Source organism: Cynara cardunculus, assembly GCF_001531365.2.
Source record: "Cynara cardunculus var. scolymus isolate 2C chromosome LG 2, CcrdV1, whole genome shotgun sequence".
Taxonomy (NCBI): Eukaryota; Viridiplantae; Streptophyta; class Magnoliopsida; order Asterales; family Asteraceae; genus Cynara; species Cynara cardunculus.
The window spans coordinates 69797345-69823631 of NC_037529.1; the positions used below are offsets into that span (position 1 = coordinate 69797345).

Genomic DNA, 26287 nt, shown 5'->3' on the forward strand with positions numbered 1-26287 from the left:
TGAGTTTGATACCATATCACTCATCATTTCAGTATGATAACCGGTTAATGTTTCAACCGATTACCTGGGTACTTAAATGTTTAAAATTTTTACATATTAAGTACCAAAATGAAAGTTTTGAAAGTACATTATTGTAACCTTTCTGCAAATATTTCGTAAGCCTGTCAAAAGGTTATTGTTCTAACAAATATACGGTTAATGTATAAAAGTGAAAACTGCATGTCTGCTTGAAATCACAAATTAAAATGCTAAATGAACCTCTGGAAATCATGAGTTTTGGATTGTGGGTGTCATATTCACCGCCACAGTATTGAAATTATAGACGACCGAACAAGTAATAAATATAACCAAAATAACAAAAATCTATACCATATATTATATTCCTTAAGTGATACATATGTGTAAATATTACCCTTTAAATAGCCAAATGATATTATTAATCTTGATGATCAAGGGTAGAATGGGACATTGAAAACTTATTTTCCAAATGGACGTTTATTTTGAGACAAGTAATCACTTAGAATAAGATCGTTCTCCTAGCATTCTTTGAAAAACGGAACCATGAATCATCAAATCGGCCAAAAGATAAAAACCTAAAATACAATAATTGGACCCAAAAATTTCAGGGTCGTGTTCCATATATCTCACAATGAAACACCGTCATGCAAGCAAGGCCTGTTAGCCCATAAGCAAGATGATACAGCAGCACTTCCTATGTTTTCCGACCAATGTGACGGTGGTCAATCAACGTTTGGGACTAACACTTTTGATGTATGATTCAAGCAACTTTCATATGAAAGTTTGTTCTCCGAGTAGGCTTGTCATAACCAGATCGTTGATCGTGCTGCAAACACGAAGATGCAATGTCAAGATTGCCACCAATTCATATAGATAAAAAGAAAAAATTCTAATAACTTATAACTAGCATCCGGATTTCGATGATTTGCGCATAATTAAAGCATCTGTAAGTGGGAGTTTTCACGGAATCAACCTCTTACCCTCTTGAACCAAAAATTGTTTGCCTTTTTCAAATTGAGGATATTTATTTTGGGACAAATAAAATACTGTTATAAGACATACTGATGAGGACCACCACTGTTTGGTTGGTTTGTAATAGCATCTCCAATGGAGGTGAACCCACTTTTTGTATTTCTTTTTTCTTGCCAACTCATTTCCAACTCATCAAATTAAGAATCCATTTTGTGAGTTCCATGTATAGTATAAGTTAAATAAATACATACACATTAATTACTATACTGGATATAGAAGTCAATAAAAATATATAAAAAAACTAGCAAATTGTCACTTACACCAACTTCAAGGTAAGAACCAAGGTTCTTGTACAATAACTCAACAGGGATGAGGTTCTTATAAGAACTCTCTACAATGTTAGTTCTTGTCAAAATCAGATCAAATTATACATTGAAAATGTAAAAAAAAAAGTTTTGATGTTCATGTATATGAGAAAGAAATTAGCATGTAGATGTGCATTTCACAATATATATATAGGTGTGTATTTTTTTTGAAGTATATAATATTTATATACGGCAAATAGAACAAATAAACTCAACACACCCTCCTCACATTTGGTGAGCTTTGAACCCCTAACTTTCTAGGAGACCAAAAACTCGCATACCGTAAGGCCAAAGGTGTGTATTTTGCCTACCCCTATAAAGAATTCTGCTACATTGATAGCTCCTGCCCTAATTTGTCTCGTCACATCAAATCATAATAATTTCACTTACTGAAAACAATCAAGTACTTCAAAGTGGAACAAAGCAAAAATGTATGTACCTTGAGCAGTTGGTGAACATGCCCACATAACTAATGAATAGTGTGTCATTATATTCCTACAATAAAAGTAGATTAGCAGTGTCAAATATAATATCTCAAAACTAGCCAAAAGAGTCAATAGCCTAACGGCATTCCGGGTTACCACCAGATCCCAACCTTTTTGAAGGTCGAGGGTTCAAGCGTGAGGAATGCGTGTGAGTTTTGCCGTGTATAAATATCATATACTTCAAAAAACAATCTCAAAGCTGACAGTTGCCCAAAAAAAAGCGAATTGAAAGAAGTCAAAATTTCCGAACAAACAACAAATTCCGAAACAAAAGAATAATACTTGATACCTACTAGAAAGATAATTTAAAACTTTTTCCGTTCGGTTTGCAGGATTTGGAATTGAATTCCATGCCAATCCTATGTTTTGGTTTAACGGAAAGTCTGGAATTGAAATCCAACAAACATTGGATTTAGAAATCCCACGGGTATGGTTTCTATTTCAAGGGATTTCATAGGATTTGTTTGTAAAAATGTTCTAAAATATGTTAAAAACATTTGTTTTATAATCATCAATTAATAAAAGATAATGTAATTATTTTTTATAATAATTCACAATTTGTTTTTTTGTAAAATATCTATAAACAATGGAATTCAATTCCATTCCAAATCCTACAAACCAAACCCACTAAAATTTTTGAATCTTTCAACCCCCAATCAGTGGAGACATGGAGGAGAGGTAAAAGAGAGATTTTCGAGCCTGAACATACAAGCAAAATTCCAAATTCTTCCACGAAATCCAAATCCCTCAAAGACATATCGTCAAACCAAAAGGGCCCTTAGTGCATTCTTTTGACTGCAAATGCAGAATCCTATTGATAAGTTGGCAGAGTTGGAAAAAAGTTGCATCTTTCCACAAGCTGACTTGGATACCCACGGTTACCCAAGAAAAAGAATTGAAAAAGTGCATCTTTCTGAACAAGCAACAAATGCTGAACAAAATAGAATAATACCCACTACAAAAATAATTCAAAACCTTTAATGGCTCATGTGCCCCATCCAAACAAGGTTTCACAATTAGAAGGATACCTCTTTGCATAGCATGAAGAAAGTGATGAAGCACTCAGATTCTGCTATTAAGCATCTTGATAGCACTATGTATTCCCATCAAGTGCACAGCCACTACAATAATACATTAAACGATCAAAGTTTTCACATACCGCTGAAAACAGAGATTATCGATGATAAAGTCATATTTAGGGAATTTCATACTATAGGTGACGGAATCATAGGCCTCACATTGAGTGGCAGCTGAACCTCCATCGGATGGTTTCAGATGTGCAACATGGTCACTGAGACCCTTTCTGCTTCTACCATTGAGCAATATAAGAACATATTCATAAACATAAACTAAATCTTTCTAGAGAGAAAAGAATACCAAAATAAGCATTTTAGAGCAAACCCTTATAGTGTAGCTTGAGTGTACAAAAATAAGCTGTGGAATCCCATCAATAACATGCAACTCTTCAGTAGTCATCATCATCCCATATCAGAAAGGAAAAAAAAAAAAGATCAAGTATCAGCAAAGTTCTAGAGTGATATGCAAAAAGTGTTGGTTTTTTTCTTTTTCAAACGCTATTGAACAACAAGCTCGATACTTAACAATCAAAGGACCCAAGCATTTGTATCAATTACACGGATCAAGATATACATTTTATAGAATGCAATGACTTCCCTATACACGTACAGAACGGCTTTACATTATCCAAAAATCAGGATGCGGTGAGGTCGGGAATCCATTGTTTTTAGCTATTATAGACGCGCACTCACACACAAAAATTAAGTTGGTAAAAAAAAATACTAAGGGGGTGTTTGGTTAAAGGTATTAAGCAGTAATCAGAAGGAATGAAAATAGAAGAAACTGTTTAGTTTTATATAATATAATGAGTCTATTCCCCTAGAAGCCCAAAGTTTCAATTCTGGTTAAACCGGGGAAAATGAAAAATTAATTCCCTGTCATTTTCATTTTCATTCCCCAGCCCAACCAAACAGCCACTAAATTGACTTGATAATCCAAGTCGGCATATACTTATATGAACTGAAAACTGCATTTATATGAAAAGGTTTAAAAGAGATATTTAGCTGTTATCAAACACATTACAAAGCATTGCTCTAAATTGGAAGGGGTACATACCACTCTCGTAAATAGTTACAGGGAGGTCCTTCTGTGCATGATTGATTGAAGGATTCAAAAGAACATATGAAGGGCTTTAATTGATATCCATCAACTGTTGCAAAATAATCCACCACCATGGTCTTTACACATAAACTAAGTGAATACATACATACATACACATATATAGGAGGCTAACCATTTGAGAACCTACAAGATTGCAAGAAGCCTGAGAACCGGTGCATCATATGTTATTTCATATGATTTTTTACATCTAAGGCTAAAATTTAGGGTATTGACTAACATATATATGTTTCACAACACGAAACTTTTTGGCGTGCTCGTGAAACAAAAAAAAAAAATACAGGTTTCACGTTATGAACCAGATACATATGAAACAAACTCATTGCAAAATGAATATATGTTAATCAATGAATTATATACTAGCCTTAGATGGAAAAATTCATGCGAAACAATACTTAAAAATAAAAGTTCTACGGTTATCACAATGTATATATATGTGTGTGTGTGTGTAGATAGATATTCAAATGAAATTTTCACCATTTGAAGTTTTCACATAAGGGACATTACTACTCACAGCTTTGTGTATGTGCATATCCAATTCTTCTGCATTACCTCCAGTGGAATACCATCCAAGTATGTAAAAATTGGGAAAACCAAAACCAGCGTGATAACAGAAACCCTAGAGATCATAAATTATATAATTGAATCAATTGAATGTGCAAGCAAAATCATAAATTACGATTGCATGAAAGTTTTTTTGCAGATAAACATACATATATCATAGATCGAAGGTTATATACTGACAGAGCTCTTGCTTCTTTTCGAGGAAGGAACGATCGAGTGAATGAGTTGAAGGATCATAGAGAAGCTCGAAACTATTGAAGATCTCGACGGTACGTCCTCGTTGAACTCTGATTACCAACCAAAAACCCTAGGTGAAGAAGAAGTGGCGGTGACGTCGGCAATGGCAATGGCAATGGCGTTGGTGGTTGGGGCTTGAGCTTGGGACTTGACACGTGTGTAGTGATCCGATATGTTGACAATAACCAGTGGATGAAGCTTGAGTGTTAATCCACTGCTCGATGTTGAAGAAGAAGATGAAGATGAAGATGATGCCATTTGAATCCTTCTTCGAGAATTTTGAATTCTTTGATTTTGATCGAGATTTCGAGGGATTTGTTTTTCAAGTGCTTTCTAGAGTCCCGGCTAAAGATTAATGTTTAGTCCTTTTGGTTTGGTGAAATTGCTATTTTAGTCCTTATAGTTTAAAAATTATATGATTTGTACTTCCTTATTATATTTGTCTCTCTAACTAACTTTGGAGTTGTTTAGCAGTTGTTGAATAGTTTAGTACATAATGATTACATGATCAAAATTACTAAGAGACTCTTATAATATAGTGCAAAATAAAATATAATTATTCGGTAATTATTCAGAATAAAATTAGGATGCTGAATGGTTAAAAGAGACCCAATATACAAAATCATTAAGAGGGTTTTTGAACCATTAAAAGGTAAACAAACAATCCCAAAAGATTATGTTAAATAAAAGACATTGTAATCGTTTAATGTTTTCATTTAATTTTAAACTCACGAAAACCATAAGTCAACCATTTTTAAAATCAAATCCATCTAGTTGCAGATTTCGTCTTTGTTGATTCGTTCAAAAACCTTGAGGATCTCCTCCTTATAGCTATAGAGTCCAAACACTGTTAGATGTCATAGCTTCTACATCTGCAGTGTCTAAAAACCGCTAGATGTTGTAGCTTCTACATCTTTAACGTCCAAAAACTGTTGGGTATCGTAGCTTCTACATTCGCATCTCTGGATGGAGCGTTGGAGAACAAGATACGTAGCTCTGCATGTGCTTAATTCAATGAGTTTTCACCACCAGATAACAGGAGGGAGAGGGATTTCAACACCAATTAAGATTTTATTGTATTTACGATTATATATTTTATCTTATTCATATTATATAATATGGCAAATTGCATTAAAAAATAATATACTTTGACTTGATTCCTATTTTGGATAATGTACTTTGACTTGATTCCTATTTTAGATAACGTACGGTCAAAACTTCCATTTTGGCACTTAAGATGTAAAGTTTTAAACAATTAAGTACCCGGGTAACTGGTTAAAGTATTAACCGCTTACCATGTTGATTTGACGAGTGACATGGTATCCGGTTAATGTTTCAGCAAATAGTACTGAATTGGATACCAGATCACTCGCCACATAAACATGGTAACCAGTTAATGCTTCAACCGGTTACCCGGGTACTTAAATATTTAAAACTTTATATCTTGGATACTAAAATAAAAGTTTTGAAAGTACGTTGTCCAAAATAAGAGATTAAAATACGTTACTTTTTCATACAATTTGGGCTTTAATTTGGTCATAAGATATAAAGTATCTTGTATCCCCAAAGAAATAGCTCATCTCCATTGATTGGATTTGGTGCATACAACCTTGGAAACTAATCTCTTGTTAAACAAATAATCCCAAGATCAAAAGCATCACCTCACAAAAACACACACACACACACACACATATTCTTGCTTCTTCATGCTTTAAATTGACATCTATCTTTGCAGCAATTGATGGTCTGAAACAAGAATAAACCAATAAAACAAATACAGAACAATTAGTAAATTAACTGACTCGTAGAAGTACAAACGAGAATACTTTCATTTTACGAAAAGACAAGAACACCCTTATCACATGTGATGATACACCCGGGGGGGTGGGGGTGTAGACGACTTAGCATGTGGCCTAGGTTGTACCAAAGGTCGCCCTTGTTAGTATCACATATGAATAACTACAGTCAAACAGTCTTGCTGACGTTTCGTAAATTGAAGATGTTATCGTTTGAACCCTTCCCTAACTAACTAACTGTACAATCATTATAGAATGAATACGCAAAAGTAGAACTTGAGAACAAGAAAGGTCGTGCTGAAAATTTGAATTTTGAAAGACGAGTTAGAAATAAACGACAGAAAAACAAACAGGTAACGAAACAAAGAAAACTAGAGAACATATAAACGGAAACGAGAAACTAAATACTCTGATAAAAGAAAAGATTGTGTTCACATCTATATCATGGCATGATCAGCTTAAGAGGTTAATGCATATGTGAATAAAGGAACCAGGTGGTGAAAAAGAGGGCTAAAATTACATTTCTAACCTCTATTTTTCTTCCAATCGTCGTAGCACAGACTCCGCGAAACATTGCTGCCTGCGCAACATTGCAAAGGACAAATTTTAGAGCTCACAAGAGAAGAAAAATTGATCAAACTTTGGTTCTTCATGTAATATGGTAACCTAAAGTATAGCTGTTATACTAATAGAGGGAGGTTTAAAAGAAAACCCCCAAAAAAAATGAAAAGTCGAGGAACACTCTAGTAACCATTCATTTGGACGGGTATGTACATATGCATACAAGTAATTGAAGTTGTTTCTTGGTTTTTATGCACATATGCATACCAAACAAGAAGTTATTTGTATGCACATGTGCATACCGTCCAGATTAACGGTTACCAGGGTGTTCCTCAGTTTTTCATTCTTTTTGCGGTTTTCCACTAAACCTCACCCTATATCAATAACTTTATAAAGAGAGTTGAAAATATGCTTATAATATATGCCTAGAATGCAACCACCCTTCTTTGTATACCTAATACTCCCTCCGTCCCAAAATAAATGCCCACATTTCTATTTTATTTTGTTTCAACAACTATTCAATTTCAAAAGTAAGTGCATACTTTCCCAATTCTACCCTTAATTATTAGATGGATCAATTCAGTACTCCCTATATTTGCTAAGGGTAAAATTGTCATTCAGTTAATTAAAAATGTAATAGTTACATATTTCTAATATTGTGTCTTTTTCATCATGGACATTTATTTTGGGACGGAGGGAGTAGAATAGAGTAAACAAAACATGCATCTTCCACAGGTTTAATATTCAAGCACCATTTGCATGGTTCGTCACACTTTTCACAAGCCCGGTGTCTTCACGGAAACAACAGTTCTACTATTTGGGTAGATGTTAGGTCGCACATCATGCCCTTCCCGGACCCCCTTCAAGGACCGCTCCTTCACGTGGGATATACCGGGTTCGTTTGGTTTGGTTTTATGGACGATGGCTTTCGACTCCATTATTTAAGTACAAAATTAAATGGTGCCAATTATGTTTTTCCACACAATAGTAACTAACATAGACAAATTTGCCAGGCTTCCTTAATATAACAAGCTACTTTACAGCAAGAACACCGTATGAGAAGCCATAAGACTTCCTTAGCAGACACAAAGTAATTACGTTTAGAATAATGACTCCACACACTTATGACATCCCTCCTTAATGAAAAACAAAGTTCCCAGTTTTACATACAAAAGAATGTTGCCGATGGTTATATTTATATATATATATAGAGAGAGAGGGGGGGGCAAGGGAAAACCCCCCTAAAAAATGAAAAACCGAGGAACACCCTAATAACCATTCAGACGGTATGCACATGTGCATACAAGTAATTGAAGTTGTTTCTTGGTTTTTATGCACGTCTTACAAATTACTTGTATGCACATGTGCATACCGTCCAAATGAATGGTTACCGTAGTGTTCCTCAGTTTTTCATTTTTTCGAGGTTTTCAATTTTTTAAAGAACACCATGGTAACCGTTCATCTAGATGATATGCACATGTGCATACAAATAATTCCTAAGCAAATTGTCCGGTATGCACATGCAAATGAACCGTTATTAGGGCGTTCGGTTTTTCATTTTTTTTGGGGGTTTTCCCCTAAMCCTCTCTCTCTCTCTCTCTCTCTCTCTCTCTCTCTCTCTMTATATATATATATATATATATATTAGGTTGTACATTAAAAATATCATCAACACGGTTAAAAACTTAAAAGATCACAGAAGTTCAACTTACTTGCTTTCCCTGTGTTTTGGGCTAGGGCGCGAGTATTTCAAGTACCCATCCCAAGGAACCATCTTAAGTCCTGCACGAACAGATATGATTCCCCTGACCCTGCAACGGAGCAAAATGTAGAAGAAAAAAAGGGATCCAATCAAAATAACTTCAGATACTAGAGACATTTATAGTATTGTTTCCGTGTATTCTGAGTCAAGAGAAATCAAACCTCTCTGCAAACTCAATAGGTGTTTCTCCGGGCTTCATATTTTGGGGTTCAAGGTACCAAACATCACAAACCACAGCCCATGATGTCATTAGCTGCAATAAGTGGGTTGTGAAGGATTGCCTACAAAATGGGCATGTATTAGAACTAGTTATGCCTTATATAATGTCGGCAAATCTGTTTACAAGTGCAAGTTAAAGAAAGTAACTAATAAATGTAAGAAAGGTTTACCAGGTACCCTTTTTTTTAATGTAAGACCAATTTTAAATTTCTCAACTGATGTAGATCTAGGTTTGTGTTTATAACTATAAGAGTGCGTTTGGTACAGAACAGAACAGGAATCACTGTTCCATGTTTGGCAGGACTTCTGTGTGGAACAAAGTGGAACAGGCGTGTTCGACCCCCCACCTTGCCTGACCAAAGAATAAGATAAAAAGCAGAGTTCCCGCCTACGGCTCCTTTGGCCGTTATATGAAGTTCAATTGTATCGTATGTTAGTTAGAGAGGTTGGCGAACTACTACGATCTATAGTAGATTCATGAATGAAATCATAATTAACCAAGACGATTTAAAGAATAATTGCGGCCTAGTCAACAAGCTTCTCAACTTCCTTTCATCCCTCGTATATACAGTTGTCCAACTACTTTCTTCCTCCGACTTCTTTAGCCACTTCCAGCTTCCCCACTTTCGCATGTGTCTCGGTTCTTGAGCATGTTGACGAATTAGGCGGCAGTTGAAAGAGCTACTCAAAAGCTTGACGAAGAAGCAAAGTAACAAAAACACGAATGATATGCTATATTATATTCTAATAATTATATATATTTTTAAATGCAGGCAACAATTCTGGTGGCTTCGGAATACCTTCGTAAGCCATCTAAAGGAATGAAGAACACTGAAAGGTGGAATATGCCTATATTTTACCAATATAACCTCAAAATAAAACCTAATTTTCTTCCAAAACATCAAATAAGTCATCCTCTTTACATTTTATTCATTCTTTAAATTTTACTCATCGTATTTTATAAAACCTAATCTCAATGCCAGCTCAAAGCATATTATAAGTTGCAGGGAACTGAAACTACTGAATTACAAATAGCGAGTCCTCATCTAAAGAACCTGTAGCACAATTCACTGCAAGAAAGGAAAAATGGAAGTAATTCAAATTTGGAAGGAAATTTCTTACTTCCTGCTATTCCAAAAGGCATCAACAAAGATTTTGTTGTATTTGATTGCAATTGGGCAAACAGTGGAGCCGAGTTCAAATGCACCCTAAAAGACAGATTACCAACAAATCAATATAACTATGCAGTAAAAAGTATTTTATCAGAACAGAGAGAACTATCCACTTCTTTTCTTTGAACACAAATTATGGCCCCTTTGACAAAATAATGACACATGCTTTTCTATTTGGACCAAGTTTTGACCCAACTTTCTAAACTAATTATTAATGATAGCAGTAGAACACATCCTTGAAATCATTGAATGAATGATTATTTGCTAAAAAAAAAAATCAAGGGTGCGTTTCGTATCCAGACAGGATAGAACAAGACAAGACAGGATAGAACAGTCGTTCAGCGTTTGGTAAGACATACTGGACAGAACAGATAAAATGACCAATTTACCCCTAATGAGTTGTTTATATATTTTGATTAATTTATGTAACTTATTAAATTATAACAAAATATATTATTAGAAAGTTCTTGTCAAGACCATTAAAAATGACACCAAAATAAAAAGTTTATGTAATTTTCAATTTTTATATTCTATATCGTTCCTATATTATGTTTTATTATTAATATTTAATAAATTACAAAATTAATCAAAGTATAGAAACCGTATAAAAATAATATTGTGAGAACAGTAAAGTGAAAGTTTAAAGAGCATAAAATACAATATATAAAATTTAAAGAATGAACAAAATGTAAAACGAGATGTGTATTTGTTGTTTTAGAAGAGAACCAGATTTTATTTTGAGGTTATATTAGTAAAATATTGATTTGTTCCACCTTGTTTCATGGGGTGGGGGTGAAACACGCCTGTTCCACTCTGTTCGTGTTTATTCCACATAAAAGTCTTGCCAAACGTGGAACAGTAATCCCTATTTCGTTAGTCTTGTCCAATGTACCAAACGCACCCTTGTTATTAACAATGGCTATAAAGATGCCAAGAACAATTTGTTATAATATGCTTATGCATTCTGATGGATCAACACTCACCCTAAACATAATGGCAGACAATAACAAGGGTGACACTTGCATATCCAACTAATTCAACATGGATTAACATATTTTACCTTTTTGAACATAACGGTGTAATGATTATTTACACAAGTTCCTTCAGGAAATATAAGAAGAGGATTGTTGTCAGCTCCTTCAACATGTTCTCTTAACCTGAATAGCAAGTCCATATCTCAACACTCATAAAGCTAATAAATAAAATAATAGGGACAAAGAATGCATACTTTCTTGCTACAATTTCACGATCTTTTGCTTCCGAGCGATTGAACCATATACACCCCACACTTTCCAAAATAGTGCTTTGCAGAAGTCCTAAATGAAAAAATTAGCATTAATATCATGTTATTCGTATGTTCTGTTTTCCTTTTCCCCTAGTCGTTTTCTCATGTCTCCATTTAGCTTTTCAATATAAGAATTCCAAAGTTCCTCAGAATCATGGGCCAAACAGGTTTTTGCATAATTCAGAGCCTCTTTTACATTTGCACTTAAATCATACTTCAATATATTGAGAGATGCAAATCAAACATGTGCACGTACCAACCCATCCAGGGTGTTTCTGCATGATAACAGCAAATGCCGTCATCTGTTCTAGAACGATGAAATCAATCATTGATGTATGATTAGCCACAAACACCTGTTCATCCAACAATCAAATACTTAGATAAAATCGTCAAATGTCAGAACTGAAATAAAACAATTTTATCAGAGAAAAGGCTTATACATTAGTACATTACAACTAAATGCAAAATAACCTGTATGCATTTACCTGTTTAGGCCTTGCACATGGCCGAGGGCCATGATACTTGACAACCCCTGTCCATGATGCAACAAAGAAGCTGCAAATTAACTCCACCAGAGCCCTCTGAAGGCAGACAGAAAACCCCCCAAAAATATTAGTCAGAATGGACCTAGTGAGCTCCAATGCATCAATCAAACTAAATATGTATCCGTTTTATGTAATGGGGAAGAACTGCAACCCACTCCATATAAAAAAAGGCCTTGATTGCTCTTATTACAGTAATTTCCTAATGGTGGCACAGCAGCTTGCTTATGCCCATGACCTGTCTGACATCCTCTGCTTCAAAAATAAATCGGGTTACCCCTACAGGCAAAGTAGTATTTTCTTGCTGTTGGTTTGATATGAAATCTTGGTAGTCCAAGTTTATAATTATGCTCAGATAGCCGATGATCCCTAAGACTAAGAGGGTATGTGAAGAGAAGGTGATCACTGGTTTTCCCCATGTTTGGAAGGCAAGGGCGAAAGTGCTTATCAAGTTATCGTGCAGTTTGGCTGTCTGAAGAATGGTGGGGGACCCAAGAGTTTTTTGCCAAGCGGATGCACTTCTAAGGTGGATCAAAGACCCGGAAAGTCGTTCAATGTATTTCTAGCCAAATTCCACCTTCTCGAGAGAATCTTTAAATTTTTGGTTGATTTTGAGGGATTTTTTAAGTTTTTTGGTTCATGTTCCTTGTAATTTCTAATATCCTGGAGCACCCCTTAAAGTTTAGCATGTTTATCATTTTTAGTCTCACTCACCAAGTAGCATTTTTCTATAATATTTGCCTTATCAACAAAAAGAGTTTGGCATATCAATAAGAGTACAACAAATAGATAAACAATGGGTGCAGGTGTTTGGCCAAAACTGAATCACACCATCAAGATTTATAGAACCGTCTATCGCCAGAACTAAGAGGTTCCTCTTCTAACAATACGTTAGCATGGATGTAAAAATATTTCAGGAAGGCAGGCATACCTCTAACCTTTTCCTCAACTTATCATGCCCTTTTAATAGCAAATGCACAGGAATATAACACGATAGGAATATAATCCATCCGAACGTGAGAATAAGAACCCTGCAGTACGGACAAGAAATGAAGAATCAAATAGACATGAACCGATGCCCAAAAGATGCATCAAGACTATCTGAGACATGATTAATGAATAAGTCACTAACTTTTAGGATTTCTACAACCTTCATACATATATAATTCAACCAGATTAAATTTTAGACAACTGGAATCTATAGAGGGATAAATAAAGTGGATTATTCCACAGAGAAGGGAAGGTAATGAGGATGAGAGGTTTTATCTGTAACTACTATCTTTTAAGAGAGACAATTTGATTCCAAAGAGAAGATAACCAGCAGCTTGCATGTATCAGCAGTGCCATGGAAACTTTAAAATTTCTACTACTACATTTCAAGAGCAAATATGTAGGTCTAAAGTGTCATGTCCCATTATAGCAACAAACATCGGTTGCTTAAAAATATAAAATACTTTTTCCCGGTAATGGTACCATGAACTACGGGTGATTCACCAGTCCACAACTGAGAATTATGTGTTGTCATAATAAAGAAGATGATACATGCATTGTTGCGGTGGTATATGTGAATTTTCTAGAACCTGAACATACATTGGTTTTACAACAAAACAAAAGCTTATATTGGATAGAATCTCAAGCAAAGCAGAAAAAGCTCAAATAATCTAGAAAAACTAATATTTGAACTTTTTTCCTTTTTGTTTACAGTCCTCAACAGCTTAGAACTGCATGGCACAAACTGTCGAACACAGGTGTGGCTTGCAAACACATCTTTCAGGTAGACCAACACATAACTATAATCCCTAGCACGTCAAAAGCAATATCAATCTAGAGTACAACCCAGTTATATAGTTTTTCTCTCGGATCAAGAAAATCAAATATTCAGCCTTGGTCAATATGAATGTTCTCTATTACTGTATGACACGTAAGGTAATTAAGTGGTGATCATCTTGAAACATTGTACATTTGTACTCAACCATTCGTTTTTTGATAACCAATATACTTGAAAACATTACAGTTGGCAAACTGGAGTGTTGTGTTAGGCTATTAGCTATATTTTACCAGCCGCAGTTTCTTTCTGGCATTTGTACAAGCATGTTGGTTGTTTATAATATGTTGTGTTTGCTATTTTCCATCATATGGAGTGCTCTTTTTTAGCATTTCTAGAAGCATGTTGGTTGTTTAAAAATGAAGTTTCAAATACAATGGTTTGAAATGCTAATATCACGTTAAAAGTGTACTCAAAAAGCATATAATAGCTCCTTCTGTCACCAATGTTCTGTTCTTCATCCCATTTTTGTTAGACATAAAGTTACAAAAATCCAAGTAATACGCAGTTAAATAACACAAATACTTACCTCCCGGGGAAAAGAATCCCATATCTAACTACAACTCCCAAACACCACAATGGGAATAAATACACGTTCCAGTTCCAAGGCTCTGGCGGATTTGACTTAAAACATCGTGTGAAAGAGTCCTGCTCATGCACGAAGGAATTTTGGTTAGATTATATAACAAACAACATTTTATAACCAAAATGAGGACGATGATGATCAACGTGCAAAAGAAGTCACAAGCCTAAACCACTTATTTATCCTTATAACATTGCATGAATAAATATCACATGATTCATAATCGCATATCCATGTGTTGTCCCAATTTCATTTGATGATAAATTTTGTGGCGATTCTTGCCAATGAATGTTCTTTCGAACTTTTACTCCCCTAAACTCTGTCTTGCATTATTCTTTAATTCTTTTATTGTTATATAAATATGAATATCAGATAAGCATAATTACATTATGATTACAACCTTCATTGCTGGGGACACAGGCATTCCAATATGTCCGAGCCAACTTAAATAAAAACATATATACATGAGAACCTAACATAACCACTAGTATCATCATGAGAATGTCTAACAACAGAAACTGGCATAGCAACTACAAACATCACAAACTAGAACCTCTGCAAACTGAAATGTAAAGGAGTTTTTGCTGTATGTTCCTAAGTGAAAACTACTAGTTGTTCTTATTGTTATAGATTTGAGTCTCGCAATATCTTCCTGTAATATTCCTAGCTGTCTTTGAACACTTCGAATTGACATGCCCCAAAAATTAGTAAATAACAAGATGTAGACAAAGTGATCATTTGCAAAGGTAATAAAATTCCGAACAAAGATGAACTGTTGGAATGTCAGCTCCTATTTTATGCATATATGGAGCATGCTACTATTGAAGTTATTAGAACCTCAAACTTGGAACCTCAAAAATAAAATTGCCACCAATTAGCAAAAAGGGAACTACTAGAAATCGCTTCTTTATGAAATGAAGTATCATCCTCAGTCCTAAAAATAGGATCCCATTGAGGGGGGGAGAATAATTACCTACATCATTTTTGAGATAATGAAGTTCAAATCATAAATGACTACTTCTAGTGTCTGATTCTAATTTCTGAAATATAATTGAAATTACCAAAATAAAAAATAGACAATTAAAAAATCCCATTTCTAATCCATGATCATAACATAATAAATATGCAATCACATACATGCCTATGTAAAGAACCATGATACAGTCTTCCTAATAAACAAAAGATCCAAACATGTAATCAATTAGCTTCCACAGGGCGGAAAGTATATATCATGTAAAAGAACTCAACTTATTACACTATTTACCGATTATAACAGAAATAAAAATAACCAATTCACACAGCATTCAGTGAAATTCATAACAACCATGAAAAAAAAAGGTTTAAATTAGAAAGAAGAAGCGAAAAAACAACACTTACATCAACAATGGCACCAGCCGCCTCCGTTAAGGTCGGCGAGATGTCCAGCAAATCGCGCCTGCACAAAATTTAGGGTCAATCGATCACTGTTTCAAAATAACAACAAACGGATTGCCAGAAACACATGTAGATTGATAATAGGATTGGAAGATTACAATCGAAGCTTTGCATGAGGTTCTTGGATTGAATCAGTCGGGAGGTAATCTTCGATATTGGGACGATCTAGGTCCAACTCGGAGCTCGACGAGGTTAGCTTGCTCATCTTCTTGGCGATACGAGAAAGGGGGATTTTTGATTGTTTGACCAATGGAATCCATAGGACTACAATTAAAGCACATTTGGGCTAGGTTTTGAGTCAATCCCATTCGACCAAACTAATGAAAATATATTTGGGGTGGTTGGGATGTATTTATGTTTTTCTATTAAAAATATTTATCAACTTCCTCAAAAAAAATTATTATCGGTATAAGTTATCTATAGTATATTATAAAGCATTTAACAAAAAAATTTAAAAACCATTTTTATGCGTAAAGTACTGTTTATTAATGCATATTATTTAAAACTCAAGATTGCAAGTAGATTGTCCATATCTGAATTTCGTGTAACTAACTGCAGATAAACATAATCAAATACATGATAAATATCTATTTTAAATATAAAAAATCTAAAATATAATTAGGATATTCATTGAGTTCTAACAAAATATTTAATTATTATTTTTATAAAATATTATATTATTAAACCAAAAATAAATTATTTTGTTATTAAACNATTATTTTGTTATTAAACTTAAATTAAATTGTAATAGAAAAATAAATTAAAAAAATACATAAAAATGAGAACTGATTTGATATTAATATTGATATATTTTTTTCAAAATTTTATTTTATTCAAAAATAAATTCATTATTACTTTCTTAAAAACACATAAAATCGTATTATAACATCGACAAAGACAAATAATAAGATAGAACATTAAAATCGAGATGTGTCTCGCTGTATTACATGAGTACTCTTCTAGTTTATTCAAATACTCAAAAGTATTTATTAATGGTGTCAAACCGAAATAAGTCAATAAGTTGTTTTTATAAGCAATCTCAAACACCCCCTTAAACTAGGTTGAGTTAACGTGGGACAAGACTATTTTCGTAAGACACGTGAGATACAATTTTTATACTTGGAAACTTCATAACAAAATGTTGTGAAGGTAAACAAACCGAACCTTCACAGCAAAAAACAATCTGAATGTTACCTTTATAGTGTTTTGTTGTGAAGTTTCAAGTGTAAAAATCATGTCTCACGTGTCTCAAGAAAACAGTCCTTTCTCACATGATCTCAAGTCTATCTAGACTTCATATAGTGTTTAGTACCGCATAATTTATTTGGTTGGTTTTTTATTAATTTTTATATGGATAAAATCATTTGTATGGATTAATTTGTCTGTATATATTTGAGAAGGTTTTGTTTGGAAGTAGGGGTGTAAACAAGTTGAGTAGTAGTAGGTTAATCGAGCTCGTTTTTTGAAAAATTAATACTGGGCTCTAGCTCGATTAACCTTTGCAATATAGGGCTTTTTGAGTTTATTGAGTTCGATGCTCGTTTATGGGTTTGAACTGGGCGATTGATCATCGTTTATCGACTTAAGCTCGATAATTTTTATACTTTTATTGTATGGTTAATAAATATATGAACATGTTTGCCTCGAAAAAAATGTATGCTCGAATGGTTCGCCTTAGCTCGACTCGACTCGAAAAACTGAATCGAATTTTTGAACGAAGCCAGTCGAACATTAGTGTTATAAAGCTCGACTTGTTAAGTTAAATGAGTTCTATTTTGCATTCGAGATCGACTCTAACTTCAGAATTATTAAGTTTGAGTTCGAGATAAACGAGTTCAAGCTCGAGTAACTCGTTAAAAGTTCAAATCGTTTAGACCTCTATTTGGGAAGGTTTTTTTATAGATATAGGAAGCATTTTAATAATTGGGAAGTGTAGGTTCGGAAAACAACTCGGCTTTCTACATAAAATTTTATTCTAGAAGCTTATTAAATAAGTCACTTATATATCATCAAGTTATTACCAAACAGTCATGTATAATTGTCTGAATAATAAGTTGTAAGCTTCCTTAAGTTTGTTAAGATGCTAATAAAGAGGTAGGTTTTGAGTCAATCCCATTTGACCAAAATCGTCTTTTAAATTTCAAGTTTACAGGTAATTATATATATATATATATATATAATTTTTTTTAAATGTTTAAGTTTTATAAAACTGATAGATGATCAAGTGATAAACATGTTCATATACAATATAATCATCGAGATATACTGATATGACATAATATTTTTCGTTCCTATGGTTTGTTAAAAATTATGATTTCCATCCCCGTGATTTAGAAATTAAGGTTTTATTCTCTGTGATTTGTAATTCATTGTTATTTTTGTTTTTGTGATTTACAATTTATTGTTGTTTTGGTCTCTGTGGCTTATAATTCTTTACCGTTTTGGTCCTTATGGTTTATAATTCTTTATTGTTTTGGTCCCTTGTAAGGTAGTAGTCAGTCCGGGGACAAAAATAGCAATAAATTGAAAACCATAGAGACGAAAATCACAATTTCTAAACCACATGAAGCGAAGATATATTATTAACAAACAACAAGAACGAAAATCGTAATTTACCCTTATATTTATCAGTAAAGTCCTTTTTGGATTTAGTCTTAGAAAACGCATTAAGTACATTAGTTGCTTTTATTTTGTGATTCACATAAAATAAAGGTCGTACTGGTTATACCTCAAATATTGGCTTGTTAAATACATCATTTACCCCTCACATGAGGGACAAATTCGTCTTTTGACCTATTTCTTTTTTCTTACAAATTACAAATATTAAAATAAATTTATATATATATATATATATATATATATATATATATATATATATATATATATATATATATATATACCCTTTTCCCGACAACGAAACCAACCCCCTCCCCAACAAACAGAACCCCTTTTTGCTAACTTTCGCACCTCTTTCCTATATATCCTCCTATAACGATGATCATGGAGACCCCCTCCCTAATCGTTCATGCTCATATTTCGCAGGTTAATGACATGTAATCGTCCTTTTGCATCTTGTCGTTGTGCATCAACACCATTTGTAATCATCCCTATGCAATGAATCAAACGAACACACCATCAACACCTTGCATAACATCATTGCCTTTTAGGGTTTTCAATCGACACTTCTATATTTGTTTCACTTGATGGCAGATGATTTAGGGTTTCTTCATCTGGGTTTATTTATTCTACATCTGCACAAATTTAGGGTTTTGATTTTAGTTCAAGTTTGATAATAAAAAAAAAAGTTTGTATCATAATTTCTGTTAATGAACTTATACATCTGACTATTGCACGAGGAGCACATAGAGGGACAACGTTTAAGTGTTTGAATTCTTTTAACTAACTACATACAAACATAAGAGAATAAATGACAAACATCTTATTTTTAGTATAAAAAATCTAAAATATAACAGAATATCAAATTATTATCTTTATAAAATATTATATTAAACAAAAAATAAATTACATCGTTAATAAACTTAAATTAAATTATAAATAAAAAATTGAATTAAAGAAATTAAAAAAAACTAGAATTTTAAATAGTTAATTTGATTTTAATATCAATATATTTTTTCAAAATTTTATAATATCTTTAAATATATATTTTATTTAAAATTAAAAACATTATTGTTTTCTTAAAACCATATAAAATCGTATTATAAATCGATAAAGATTAACACGCGAATAAAACCAAATATTAGAATCAAAATGTATCTCGTTGCATTGTGCGAGTATTCTTCTAGTGTGTGTGTATATATATGTGTATATATATATATGTGTGTGTGTGTGTATATATATATGTGTGTATATATATATACACTTGGGATCATGTGAGACCGGTATGTTTTCGTGAGACTCATAAGACCAATTTTTTACACTTGAAACTTCACAGTAAAAAGCCTATGAAGGTAACCTTCACAAGCTTTTTGCTGTAAATGTTCGGGGGTTTTACCTTCACAATGTTTTATTGTGAAGTTTCAAGTGTAAAAAAGTAGTTTCATGGGTCTCATAAAAAAAGGGCTGGTTTTCACTTGAACTCAACCCCCTCTCTCTCTCTCTATATATATATATATATGTGTGTACGTATAGGTTGTTTTCGTGGGAATCTGTTGTTGATGATGAAATGATCCCATCCCATCCAACTAAGAACAGGAATAGTTTGGATCGAATTGCACAAAGAATGATGGTTGAACATGACCCCCGGATACCCTAACTAGCTACCCTACCTATATATATATATATATATAACCTATACATACATATATATATATGTATATATTGTATTATTGTAGCTAACAATTAATTAATTAATGAGCAGGATGTTTGTCCAATAGGTATTCATGCAATGGCAAAGTACATATACATAGTGTTTTTTGGAACCCTAGCTACCTACTGGACACATATACATGACTCACAAAATCTAATAAAGTTTGCATGCAAGACCAAAGAATTATAGCATGGTTTTTGTCCATTTCATGCAACCTCACTACATTTACCATTTACCATTTACCATTTACCATTTACCTCAATCAATCATTCAGTCTCTACATGTTTTTTACACAGTGTATATATATATATAATATAGAGAGAGAGAGAGAACCAGATGCCAAGTACTTGTATACACACTGACTACTAATCGTCCATGGTTTACGGATCCTCTTCTAAAACTGGTCTGGACCACTGCCACACATCCATGTGAAACTCATGGTTTGAATCTCATCCCAAATTACATATAACTTCATGTGTATATCATTCGGGTGAACGGTTACCAAGGTGTTACTCAGTTTTTGAATTTGTTACGATTTTCTCTTGAATCTGACCATAAATATTTATATATAGAGAGAGAAGGGTTCAAACGAGAACACATTTATTTTACGAGAACGTGAGAACACCATTTTACCACAAACAATCACATATGATATTATTATTCGATTGCATATGATACACATGTGATACTAAATCAGAGACGTGGATGACTTCTGACGCGATCTAGGTTGTAGGCCAACTTGCCCTTACACCACTAAGCCCCTTTACATGTATTATCACATGTGATAAATGTGTTATTTATTTAATATTGTAATTTATCAAGATCATCACATATGATACTAAATCATAGACGCAGACGAGCTTTGGTGCGACCTAAGTCGCAAGGCACGATATCCATACACCACCAAGTCCCCTGTATTATCACATGTGATTTTTTGGATCGAATCCGTAATAATTATGAACTAGTGGTTACAGACTGGCCCAAAAACATTGATTTTTTTATCGTTTAGTGGGTCCGCAATAATTACATATCTAGTGACTTTTGAGTAAAATATGGAGAAATAGGCAGGAGGTTAATTCAACCATGGAACATGGTCATGTGACTCAATTTCCCTTACATATATTGACTTGAGAGTGCAAAAGAGTACGAGTATCCATGGCTGATTACAAGGGTACTTTGTCTTTTTAGGGGTATATATATATATATAATATATATAGGAGGGCATGTAGAGTCTATTGACATGAATGTGAATTGAAAGACACTATGAGTTGTCATTTTGTCTTTGGAAAAACCAGACAAATGAAAATTGCACTCATTAATTAACCATTGAGCAATAACATGACTTTTTCCATTCAGCTCAGCTCTACCAATATCAAGATTTTCAGCTGATTCTTATCATTATGATTTATGATCATGAAAATATTCTATAAAAAATGAGAGAAATGATGTAAACTTTGTAATTTGAAGAAGTAATTAAAAATGGGTTAGAAAAAGGAAATTTTTTTTTTATTTTAATCGATAAAAATATTTGAAATTAAATGTTTTAAAAAAACATTATAAATATATTATTAAATGTTTTAATAATATAAGTGATATTATAATCTTCAAAATTAAGAAATTACTGGATCTAAATGTATTCTTTTTGTTACTTTTGATTTTTAATTCTCAATTCTATGGAAAATTTAGAGAGTCTGTTGTAGATTTGATTCTCTAAGACTATGGTTTATATAGAGAGAGATTTGGATTCACGTGAGACCAACTTGTTTTTGTGAGATCCGTGAGACCACTTTTTTACACTTGAAACTTCACAGCAAAACGCTGTGAAGGTAACCTTTATAGTGTTTTTGCTGTGAAGGTTCGGTTTTTTTACCTTCACAACATTTTATTGTGAAGTTTCAAGTGTAAAAAAATGGTCTTATGAATCTCACGAAAACAGGTTGATCACATATAAACTCAACCCTATATATATATAGGGGAACGTTCAAATAAAAAACCACTCAATTTGTAAAAACCGTGAAAACTTCATCCAACCAATCATAATTTTTCATTTTGTTCATTTTTTTGTAATTATGAGAGGTTGATTAACCATTTTTATTGTGAAGGGTGTTAATCATGGATATTATTATCTTCATTATTTTAATTTTAGAGAAATACATGAAACAATTTCATTAAAATATCATTAAATATTATATGAAACAATATTATAACCATATATGAAACAAATTCATCAAAAAAAGTATTATATGAAACAATTTCACAAGATTAAACAATTTCATGAAAACATTTCATAAGATTAAACAATGAAATCGACGTATGATGGTGGTTTTTACGGTTTTTACAAATGAGGGTGGTTTTCATTTGATTGCTCATATATATATATATATAGGGTTGGGTTCACATGAGACCAGCCTGTTTTCGTGAGACCCGTGAGACCACATTTTTACACGTAACCTTCACAGCAAAAACACTGTGAAGGTTTAAAAAAAGTCGAACCTTCACAGCAAAAATACTGTGAAGGTTTTAAAAAGTCACCTTCACAGCATTTTGCTGTGAAATTTCAAGTGTAAAATGTTGGTCTCACGGGTCTCACGAAAACAGGCTGGTCCACATGATCCCAAGTCTATATATATATATATATATATATATATATACGTATATATAATATATGAATGTAAATACGGGGGTTTGCGTGCGGTATCGAACATTGCTAGCAACAACCTAATCATTTTTCAGCACCCCTCCATCACTGCAAATCTATCTACACGCAATCATATATATATATATATATATATATATATATATATAACCCTTATGTGTGTGCTTGAGATACAGAGTGTATATATATACATATCATCCGGTGTATATATATACCTGCAGGTGTGAATAACCAGTAGAGCAACCTGCAATAAATGTCATATTAATGTCCATTGCAGCCCATCCCCATTGCCATTTCTTACATAAAATGAACAATAAATGATGCATTTTGTTTGGATTGTATTATGGTTCTTTTGTTTCCATTTCTTGACATTTGTTCATCAATTACAAACAAAATTAGGATATGTTTGGTATTGAGAAGTTTGGATTTTGTAGAAAGGTCTAGAATTGTTAGGATATGGAATCTTTAGGGGTTGTTTAGTGGTTATTGAATGGTTTGATGTACAATGATTAAGTGACCAGAATAATTAAGAGACTCATGATATAGTGCAAAATGAAATATAATTGTTTGGTAATTATTTACAATGAAATTAGAGCGTTGAATGGTTAAGGGAGATCCATGATACAAAATCATTCAGAGAGTTTTAGAACATTAAGAAATATAAATTCTTTTTTTTGCCAAACAAAATTCATCTCTTAACGATTCAAATGTTGCCTCTTAATGAAACTATTAAGAGGTAAACAAATAACCCCTAAAGTCTGTTTGGTTGGTAGCATTTGGATTTGAATTGAATTCCATTATGTATAGATAATTAACAAAAACAAATTGTAAATAATCAATTAAATTACCTATTATTAATTGATTATTACAAATCGAATACTTTTAACATATTATATATATATATATATATATATATATATTTTGTTTTCCTTGCATCATCAAAAGACTGCTTTATTAATAAGTGGGGGGTAAAATAATAAAAGAATAAAAAAATAGTCAAGTCACGTATAAAATGACATGTGATTTTATATTTTACGGCCAAAAAAAGGTGTGTTGGCGACTTTGGTCGCATCTTCAGGTGGCAGAACAAAGTCACATGAATCACATGTGATTTTGTACATGATGTTAACATAAAATCACATGTGATTTGGTCGTTTGTTATTCTCTTAAACAAGTACCGCTCTCGTTTGAATTCGACTCTTATTAATTATATATACATGGTTAGATTGCGGTGAAAATGAAAGTAATGATGAAAAAGGTAATAAGGGATTTTCATCATTGGATCAATAATAATTGAAGATCAACTCTAATGACATGCACCAGATGATCAATTCCCGTGATAAGCGCAATTATTGAGGTAAGGGTGAGATTAAAAGTGATCAACAGTCTAAATTGTTTTCTTACGCTTCATACCTTAAACTCTTATTCTCACACGATGTGTCGTGTGTGTGTGTTATATGTATAGTGAGAGAGAGACAGAGAGAGAGAAAGAGAGAGAGACAGAGAGACTAATAAACATTTTTTGAGAAGGCAAGAAGTTTCAATATCATATATGATACACAAGGTTAATCATATATGATTAAATGCATGTTCTATTGACAACGCATAGATGCTTAAATAATTAGTCAAATGATCGTATCAGAAAGAAAGTTAAAGTAACAAGTGTAAGAACGGATCTAGACCATTTATTATTTTAATGTCAAACTCATCCATGAATCGCTCTTAATACGAGGATTGATCCGGTATATCTCATCCTAATGTGTATCAGAGGTAGTAATCCATTCTTACCTTTCTCATCTTATCTCCCATTCTCACCGAAACCCAACACAAGACGCTTAATCATATATGGTTACATACACCCAAATAAATATAATCATACATGATATTGAAAATTCTCGCTTTCTCGCAAAATGTTTAACTTTCTCTATTCATAGATTTCCTCACATGCATCATCGAGAGTTTGATTTATGTAAATATATGTGCTTTATTATATACATACATATATACATATATATATATATAGACAATCATATGTAATACTATTATTTCATATACACATGTGATACTAAATTAGATACGCGGACGATTTTCGATGCGATCTTGGTTGCGGGTCAAATCGCTCTTACACCACTAAGCTCCCTCATATGTGATAATGGTGTTGTTGATATGATACTATAATCCATTAAGACCAAAACATGTGATGCTAAATCATGTAGACGCATACCACATTTGGCGCGGGCTAAGGGGCTGTTTGGTTGCCTCTTAATGGTGACATTAAGAGGACACCTCTTAATCGCTAAGAGGCTAGAGTTGTTTGGCAAAAAAAAAAGGACCTCTTAATGGTGACAAAAGCCTCTTAACCATTTAGGGGCTAGGGCTCCCCTCAACGATTCAGAGGGATCTGGTGACATTTTTGCCCTCTGCTGTGTCGCCTCCTTCCAATCGATCTCGTCTCGTCTCCTCTCCTCTCCTCCTTCCAATCGATCGATCCATTTTTGCCCGCTGCTGTGTCGCCTCCGTCCTTCCACCATCTCCGTCCCCGTCTCCATCGTCTTCGTCTCCATCGTCGCCGTCTCCATCGTCTTCATCGTCTCCACCTCCATCGTCTTCGTCTCCACAGTCGCCATCTCCACAGTCGCCGTTCATTTTCTGGTCGAAACCACCGATCGAAACCACAGTCGCCGATCGAAACCACCGTCGCCGTTCATTTTCTGTATGAAATCATCGCCGATCGAAACCACAGTCACCGATTGAAACCACAGTCACCGATTGAAACCACAGTCACCGATCGAAGCCCTAATTTCTTGTATGAAATCTCATGTTGAATCAAGGCTAAAAACATTAAAGAAGCACTGTCGCCGATCGAAACTACCGTCGCCGTTCATTTTCTGTATGAAATCATCGCCGATCATTCTGACGGATTGAAACTACCGTCGCCGTTCATTTTGGATGCTAACAGAACCTTGGTTTGGATTAAATCATATAGAGGGGTAAAATAGTAATTTGTTGTCATTCAGAGAATATTTACCAAACAACCATATTTCATTTAGTACTTAACCATTCTGACCCTCTTGACCATTCTGACCACTTAACCATTCTGCACCAAACCATTCAGCAACTGCCAAACAGCCCCTAAGTCGTAGAACATGTTGTCCGCACATTAGAGAGTCCCTTCACGCGTATTATCACATGTGATGTTCTCGCGTTGTCGTAATATGAAGGTGTTCTCGACCTATACATACATATATATGTGTATATATATATATATATATATGATAATTACTGTAA

The 26287-nt window shown here is 33.5% G+C and overlaps 1 protein-coding gene and 1 long non-coding RNA gene across 5 annotated transcripts; both read right to left on the reverse strand.

The window, feature by feature from the left end:
* Positions 1-126: 126 nt before the first annotated feature.
* Positions 127-5256, reverse strand: LOC112506688. Of its 4 annotated transcripts, none has more exons than XR_003068477.1 (6): positions 4750-5256; positions 4551-4655; positions 3974-4067; positions 2869-3303; positions 1795-1850; positions 127-844 (listed from the first exon to the last, which is right to left on the reverse strand). It is a non-coding gene; the product is annotated as an uncharacterized LOC112506688 (long non-coding RNA). The 4 variants fall into 4 exon arrangements; XR_003068476.1 differs by having other exon boundaries at positions 2869-3149; positions 3242-3303; positions 3974-4655; XR_003068478.1 differs by having other exon boundaries at positions 2869-2961; positions 3079-3303; positions 3974-4655.
* Positions 5257-6395: 1139 nt separating this feature from the next.
* Positions 6396-16270, reverse strand: LOC112507134 (glycerol-3-phosphate acyltransferase 9). Its single transcript, XM_025111571.1, has 13 exons — positions 16115-16270; positions 15960-16017; positions 14529-14647; positions 13106-13205; positions 12118-12213; positions 11889-11985; positions 11576-11663; positions 11408-11504; positions 10298-10383; positions 9118-9237; positions 8907-9005; positions 7163-7213; positions 6396-6583 (listed from the first exon to the last, which is right to left on the reverse strand). The coding sequence occupies exons 1-12, from the start codon at positions 16219-16221 to the stop codon at positions 7165-7167; spliced, it is 1116 nt and encodes a 371-aa protein (XP_024967339.1). The 5' UTR covers positions 16222-16270; the 3' UTR covers positions 6396-6583; positions 7163-7164.
* Between the last annotated feature and the right edge of the window lie 10017 nt (positions 16271-26287).

What these genes read in the sequence shown, in the direction of transcription:
- LOC112507134 (XM_025111571.1), bottom strand. Translation starts at nt 16,221, where the DNA reads ATGAGCAAGCTAACCTCGTCGAGCTCCGAGTTGGACCTAGATCGTCCC. An exon ending in CGTGAAATTGTAGCAAGAAA is followed by an intron (nt 11,505 to 11,575) that starts GTATGCATTCTT and finishes CTTGCTATTCAG; the next exon opens with GTTAAGAGAACATGTTGAAG. An exon ending in CCAAAACACAGGGAAAGCAA is followed by an intron (nt 7,214 to 8,906) that starts GTAAGTTGAACT and finishes AATGTTGCGCAG; the next exon opens with GCAGCAATGTTTCGCGGAGT.